Here is a 7,536-nt window from a genome sequence, read left to right on the forward strand (position 1 = left end):
AATTGCTCTACAGAATGGATGAATCAGTATACAACTTCACCAATAGTACATTAACACCTCAATTTTCTCACATGCCTTTCAACATTTGTCATTTTCTTTTCTCATAATTTGAGCCAATCTGATGGATGTAGAGTGGTAGCTCAGAGATGCTTTAATTTGAATTTTTCCTAATTGCTTCTTCTAAAAACTGCCTGTTCATATACTTTGACCATTTATCAATTGATGAATGGCTCTTAGTTCTGTAAATTTGAGTCACTTCTCTATGTATGTGAGAAAATAGGTCTTTGTCAGAGAAATTATTTTGTGAAACTTTTTTCACAATTATGGCTACTATGTATTTCCCTCCACATAATTTTCTCCCCATTTATTATTCTCTCTCTCTCTCTCTCTCTCTCTCTCTCTCTCTCTCTCTCTCTCTCTCTCTCTCTCTCTCTCTCTCATTTTTCAAGAATTATTTTTTCATTGAGGTTGTGTATATCTTTTTCCATTTCAGCATTTCTGCTTTTAAAGGAGTTGTTTTCAGCAGTGAATTTTTGTGCCTCCCTTTTCACATGACCAATTCTGTTGCTTAAGATATTACTTTCTTCAGCATTTTTGGTATGTCTTTTATCAGCCTGTTAATTGCCTTTTCATAATTTTCTTCCTTTGCTCTCATTTTTCATGTAAATTTTCCTCTACCTATCCTATTTGATTTTAAAAATCATTTTGGTGGGACTTACTGATTTGAAGTGTGTTGTCTGACCAGATGAGATTCTGGGCAGCCACTAAGGATCCCTAGACTTTGAAAACCCAGATGTTGGTATTCCTTATGGTTAGGCAATCTATGATGTATGTATTGCTTATGTCAGGCAGCTGGAAGCACTGTCTGTTGATTTTGATTTCTCTATATTTTCTCTGACTTTCTAGAAGCTAACTTTTTCCCCTTAGCTAAGTGAATTGTGTGTGTGTGTGTGTGTGTGTGTGTGCCCGATTAAAGTGGTTCTTGACCCATCAAGTTACTCTTCCTTGTAGAAGTGCAGATCTAAGAAACTATGATAGTAAGCTCTCCTGTTTATGTCAGGGTGCTTGCTTTTACATTATGTTGAGATCGGTAGTATGATTTATAAATTAAAAGGAAAGAATGAGGTTTTCTCAGACTGGAATAATAGTCTGTTGTTTCCCAGTTGTGGTGGATATGATTCTGTGGAGCCCCAGGAGGTGAGGATGGCTAGAGCCAGGGTTCAAGTGGATTAGCCCAGCTCCTGACATTGCCAGAGGGATGAAGTCTCTGAAAGTACCTTGTATTCAGAATCCAGACCAGAACTACAAGAGCTTAGAAATGAGCCTTTGATCAGGAACGGGAAAATTACCAGTGTGCCAACCTTTGAGAAGTGAGTAATGGAAAAGGGGCAGAACTTGGAGTGGAGAGCTGCCTGCTTGCAGACCCAGGGAAGAGGTGGCTCCTGCTCGAGGAGGAGGAACCCAGGAGCTCAGAATTCAGCCAGGAGGCAAGATGAGGAATGCTCAGCAAGGCACTGAGTGTGTTTTTTTTTCAGTATTCTCCTGGGAAAGTTTGGGACTCAGGGGGTGGAGTTGCCTATGGTAGGGGGGGCAGTGCCCTGTACCCCAGGGACCCCACCCTGATGTTTTTCTTGCCCAGTCACCCTTCAGGACTTGGAAGTCAGGCTGGAGCATTGGTAAGATTGGAACTTGATTTTTTAGTGCCTGTACCTGAGAGTGCATGCAAGGTCAGTGTTGGGAAAACACACCCCCAAGAGGATTTTGCTTGGGCATTTTTGTTTGGGATTGAGGAAGGAGGAGCTGGTTACTCGCACTTCAAAGAATGATATTATGTTATGCATATACCTTAGGCTTAATTTCATACAATTCCTTGTGAGTGGGTGAAAACACTCTAAAATGACATCTGAAACCTGTACATTTCTTTCTGCCTTGTATATTGATTTCCTTTTTTCTCACTCTTAAAAAAAATTTCTCTTTTCTTATGAGATGAGAAGGGAAGAGTTAGTGCTCCTGTTACCTTTTTTCCTCATTATTCAAAAGTCATTTAAATTTAACAAATTAAACATAATCACTAACAATTTCTAAGATCCCAATTGTGATAAAGGTCAAAAATGAGGCCTCAATAAATCAATCAACAAGCGTTTACTAACTGCCCACTGTGTATCAAGCAGTGGACTCCGTGCCAGGAACAAAAGACAAAAATGAACTAATCCTTGAAATTCACATTCTATGTTGAACTTCAGAAAGAACGCAGTCACCAAACCAATTCCACTGGCACCACTTGATAGATGAAGTCTACTCATCTACAGATCTATCAAGATAGATGGATTTTTCTGGAAACATGAAAACAAGCGATCATGGAACATTGCTCATGGAGACAAGGCAGTAAATTTCTATGGTAAGATGCGTATTTACTTTATTCAATTATTTATTACAAGTACAATATAATAATGTGTAATATACTAACAAAGAACAACAATAAATATTTATTAATTTGATTATCAACACACTAATTTTGTATATTATCCCATTTTATATGATAACTTTTATTTGCAAATCAAGTACCTGTAATTAAATGCAACATGCTGGAAGACATTGATTTGTCCACTGAGATGCATGAAATATAGATCTGTTAATTACAAAGTTCTTACAGATTTCACCTAGAACTCACATACTGACTTACAAATCTTCTCAGGGAAATTTTCATCTCTTTGTTTCTAAATGTATAGATAGCTGGATTCAAGAGGGGTGTAATGACTAAGTAAAACACAGCCAAAAATTTGTCCAGTGATGTTATATTAAGTGGCCACACATAGATGAAGATGCAGGGCCCAAAGAATAACACCACTACCATGATATGAGCAGTACAAGTGGAGAGAGCCTTGGATGCCCCATCTTTGGAGTAATGGCAGACTGTAAAAAGGATGTAAGTATAGGAGATCAGTAAGATAATGAAGCATGTCATAGCAAGACTACCACTATCATAATTCATCCAGATTCCCAGGGAATAGGTGTCAATGCAGGCAAGTTCAATCACCAGCGGGATGTCACAGAAAAAACTGTTCACTACACTAGGGCCACAGAAAGGCAGCTGTACAATCACAGCGAATTCACTCATAGAATGTACAAATCCAATAGTCCATGAGATCATTACAAGCCAAATGCATCTTCTTTGGCTCATGATGTTTGTGTAGTGGAGTGGCTTGCATATGGCTACATAACGGTCATAGGCCATGGTCACAAGCAGCGTCATCTCGCACCCTCCAGCAAAATGCACAAAAAGGATCTGACACATGCAGCCCCCAAAGGAGATGGTTTTGTTTTCCTTGAGCAAGTCTGTGATCATCTTTGGAGTAGTGACTGAGGAAAGCCACAAATCAACAAAAGAGAGGTTGGACAGCAGAAAATACATGGGGGAATGGAGATGAGAGTCAGTGATAACTAAAATCACAATAAATGTATTACTTAAAACAATTACCAGGTAGAGCACCAATATGAAAATAAAAAAGAAAATCTGAAGTTCGCATGAATCACAAAGGCCCAACAGCACAAACTCAGACACTGTAGAATGATTTCCTTCAGCCATTCATTCAAGTCTTTACTAGAAACCTCTTGAAGAAAATAAGAAAAATAATATTAGAATGTAAAAGGGCTTAATTCTATAACTTTAATGTTCAAATAAATATTCTCCCACATAAATATGAAACCACATCTTATGTTCACTTAACCAGTCGCACAGTAATATATATGACAATATGATTTGAGAGATTATGGGTTCCCAACCTATGTGAGGTGCACATACCACAAGGGAAAAGGAACATCTGATCAAAGGGGTATGTGTAATATTTGAAAAAATAACTATATTATCTCATTGAAATATTCCAAAAGTAATAGTTTTAGCTGAAAAAATGATTATGGATGAAGAGGGAAAAGTAAAAAGGTGGAGGGAGACTGGGAGAAGGAAGACTCCTGAAAAAAAGGGACAGTTGAGGGAAAGCTGATCAAAACTAAGTGAAAGAGATGTGTATAAGAAGCCCTTTTCATAATAAGCTAGAAAAAAATTTAAAAAAAATTCTAGTAAGTGAAAAATGATCTGATTGATGCCCTACAATAACCACAGCCTCTGAATTGTAATTCAAGCAATGAAGTTAAATGTTTTGCATTAACTTGGAAAAGAATATCCCATTCTTAATTGTAAAAGAAAAAAAAAAGGTCCCAGGAGGTTTTCAGTATATTTTTTAAAATTATCTCTATGAATCACGATTACAATACTATTCTCAAGCAAATCAATAGCAAAAGAAAAAAACAAACTAGAGGGTGAATATCATATGTAAATGCTGAAAAACTATATTGAGAATAATACTGTTACTTAAGAAATAAAATTTTGTTTCACAGTAATTCCTTTGACTGTGTTTTGACAAATGTTTAACAACTTTATTATGCGGAATTAATATGGTAATAAAATATTTTCTTTTTATCATAGTTCAGTTTAAATACATGAAATTTATTTTTGAATAAGTAATATATTAATCTTGTCTTAATATACATATGCATGACAGTTTCTAGAATGCATTTCCTTTTATATTGAATAGGAAATTTGTGAAGGTTTGCTAAAAGCTGAAAGGTACTAAAAAAAAAAAAGCCAAGAAGACTTAAAAAAATAGAGTTGGGAAATACTTGAGGTATGTCATGTCTTAAGTATCCCACCCACTTTGTGATTCCAAGTATAGACCAATAAGGGAAGTCAATCATCAGATTTGGTAAGAAGAACTACAAAGAGATTCCTATGCAAATACAAAATAAACGACTTCATCCAACATCTTAATCAGGGAATTCTAAAGTGCAATCTGAGACTTCAACAAGATAATACTTGTATTCACTTGTTTGGCTGATAGCAGGCACTTAACAAACAATCTTTAACTGAGTGACCAGAATAAAATCCTGAAATTTTCCTGAAGTATGTTCAATTTATGACTAAAAAGCAACTAAAATAAAGCACTACATGGAATTCTAAGCTTTCAATGACCTAATTCAATAGCAGTTTGTTATAAATTGGAAGTTTCAGAAAGAGGAGCTCAAAACTCTAATTTTATTACTTCCTATTTTTGTGACATTGGCTTGATCCAATGAAATTGGAAATTGATGTTTCCTTAGCTGGAAAACAATATAGTTAGAATAAAGAATCTTAAATTTGCTTCACGTCTAAATGATATGATCTGGTGATAATATTTTGATATGTGAGAGGAGAAGTTGTGCTTCAACTGCCAGTGAAATGGATTAAACTTTTCATTTAAATGTAGGTAGTACTCAATACCCTAAAACCTAATGACTACATGTTTTCACTGAAGATAAACTTGAGAGGTGTATGGCAAATAATTTAACTTATCAATGCTTCAGGATATTCTCTAAGATGTAAATTGCCAGCAAGTGCCAATCTATACTGTTGAAGAGGGGGAGTTCCTGTTTCAATTAAATCACAGGTGTTCTGGACAAGAAAGAAATAATAGAAAAAACTGCCTCAGCATCCACCAAGGAAGATAAATTAAGCTCCACCACGTCTTCATTTGCTATTGGAACCCTATGTCTTTACCCAACTTTACCTTCACTGAATCATTATTACCATCAACTACGTTTCCACCCTTGCAACCACAGGCTTTCTTTCTTAAGACTGGGTTGATTGACATCATCTCAAGAAATTCATTCAAGGGACACTCTTCAACACTTAGCACAGTATCTGGCACATAGCAAAAGACTGATAAATGTCTATTGAGTGATTGAGTAATTGATTGAAACTATATCAGGTGTTATGAGAAGCACTGAAAAATTATGCCATCACTGTCCATCACCAACAATCTCTTCAGATCATAAAAATAAAGGGCAAAATGATGACAGACATCATTGGCATAATCAATTGGCATAATTTTCCAAGAGAAAGGGCAGAAAGATTTTTTATCTCTCTCTCATTTACTCTCTTCCCAGGATCTTCAGTCTTTTGCTGAAGTGAGATGACAAACTTAAGCAATCATTTTCACAGGATTAAAGCAGTTCAGTCTGACATTTATAAAAAAGAAGTTTCATTATTATGAGAAATTAACTTCATTCTTTTAAGAAAGTTCATTCAGGTGAGGCAGGGAAATTTTGAACTGTCTAAAGGGAAAATGTTTATACTTGGAGACTTCAAATCTCACCGAAAACATGTTGTCCACTTGATATAAAGTTGAAGGAATTTTTTAAGTTAAAAAGAAATGTTGTGAGGTCACGTACCCATGGACATAAATCCCCTGAGAGAAAGAAATTCTTTTACATAAGCACGCTTGTTATGTAAGGGGTTTTCATAATAAGGAGATTCTGAATCATGGCATTTTAGATGTGGAAGAAATCAGAGGTATAATAAATTTTAATCCAAGTTCTTCAAATCTTTCTTTTGCAAGTATGAAAACTAGGGACCAGAGAAGTGATGGGATTTACCCAACATTTCTTAGAAAGTGATGAGAATAGAACTCATATTCAGTTTTCTTGTTGTTTAATCTAGTGCTCTTTCCACCCAAATCCATTATTTTGTCCCACATCATAATTTGGAATGCATACAACAAGCATGGTCAAAAATTTTCTATGCCCCAGGCACGAAAAAAATTATTCATAGCCAAATTAATATAGAAATTGATTTTACAGAATCAATGTTTCATTTATTAAGAAAACTGTTTTTAAGTCATATGAGGACTCCCAAAATTTGTGATTTGGAGTATTAACCATTGTTATTTAGTCCTCAAAACAAGTCCCTGCAATATTTTGCTGCTCAGCACAGTAGTCAGGTACACATAAGACACTGAATAAATGTTTTCTGATTAAATGTTCACAAAATTTGTTGGCTGTATTTTATAATTCCTTTTCAAATAATTGAGTTAAAATGCTAAAATTCACACTACTATTGAATACTGAAAATAATTGGAAAAATTGAAAACATTCTGAAATCCATAATGCTAAGTTGCTCTTAAAATAATATCTCATTAATATGTTTTCATTAATCTAGGCTGGCCTTACAGATGCTAATACATTTGGATGAGGACAATTTCATTTTTTGCTTTCATACTGATTTCAAAGCAGATAAAATTGAGAAAACAGAAAGAAAACAATAAATAACTATGAGGATTTTTTTTTCCTTTCCTTTATATAATAATTTTCAGATAAAAAAGATTGTCAAACTAAAAGAAAGATTTTCTTTTATTTTTTAAATTGTGTTTATATTATAAATTTGTGTAATAAAACAAGCATTTCTATAACAGGATAAATTTTAAAAAGGTGATTGCACATGAAAGTATAAAACTATTATATTCAACTGGCTATTCCTTTCAAATATGTAATAAATTCATCATGTAAATTTCTTTATTTTTGTCTTCCATCATCCAGAACAAATACACATACACACACACACACACACACACACACACACACACACGCACGCACACGTACATACACACACTACAGATGGACTACCATTAGGAAGGATTTAGTAAAATTTAGGAAATAACATCTCTT

The 7,536-nt window shown here is 34.7% G+C and overlaps 1 protein-coding gene across 1 annotated transcript; it reads right to left on the bottom strand.

Moving 5' to 3' along the window:
* Window positions 1-1,131: 1,131 nt before the first annotated feature.
* Window positions 1,132-3,635, bottom strand: LOC140514622 (olfactory receptor 4K14-like). Its single transcript, XM_072625124.1, has 2 exons — window positions 2,680-3,635; window positions 1,132-1,277 (listed from the first exon to the last, which is right to left on the bottom strand). The coding sequence occupies exons 1-2, from the start codon at window positions 3,584-3,586 to the stop codon at window positions 1,132-1,134; spliced, it is 1,053 nt and encodes a 350-aa protein (XP_072481225.1). The 5' UTR covers window positions 3,587-3,635.
* Between the last annotated feature and the right edge of the window lie 3,901 nt (window positions 3,636-7,536).

Source organism: Notamacropus eugenii, chromosome 7, assembly GCF_028372415.1.
Source record: "Notamacropus eugenii isolate mMacEug1 chromosome 7, mMacEug1.pri_v2, whole genome shotgun sequence".
NCBI lineage: Eukaryota > Metazoa > Chordata > Mammalia > Diprotodontia > Macropodidae > Notamacropus > Notamacropus eugenii.

Excerpts from the sequence above, each read along its gene's own strand:
- LOC140514622 (XM_072625124.1), bottom strand. The coding sequence starts at position 3,586 with ATGGCTGAAGGAAATCATTCTACAGTGTCTGAGTTTGTGCTGTTGGGC. Across the intron at positions 1,278-2,679 it reads TTCCCTGAGAAGATTTGTAA|GTACTTTCAGAGACTTCATC; the intron begins GTCAGTATGTGA and ends TCTGAATACAAG.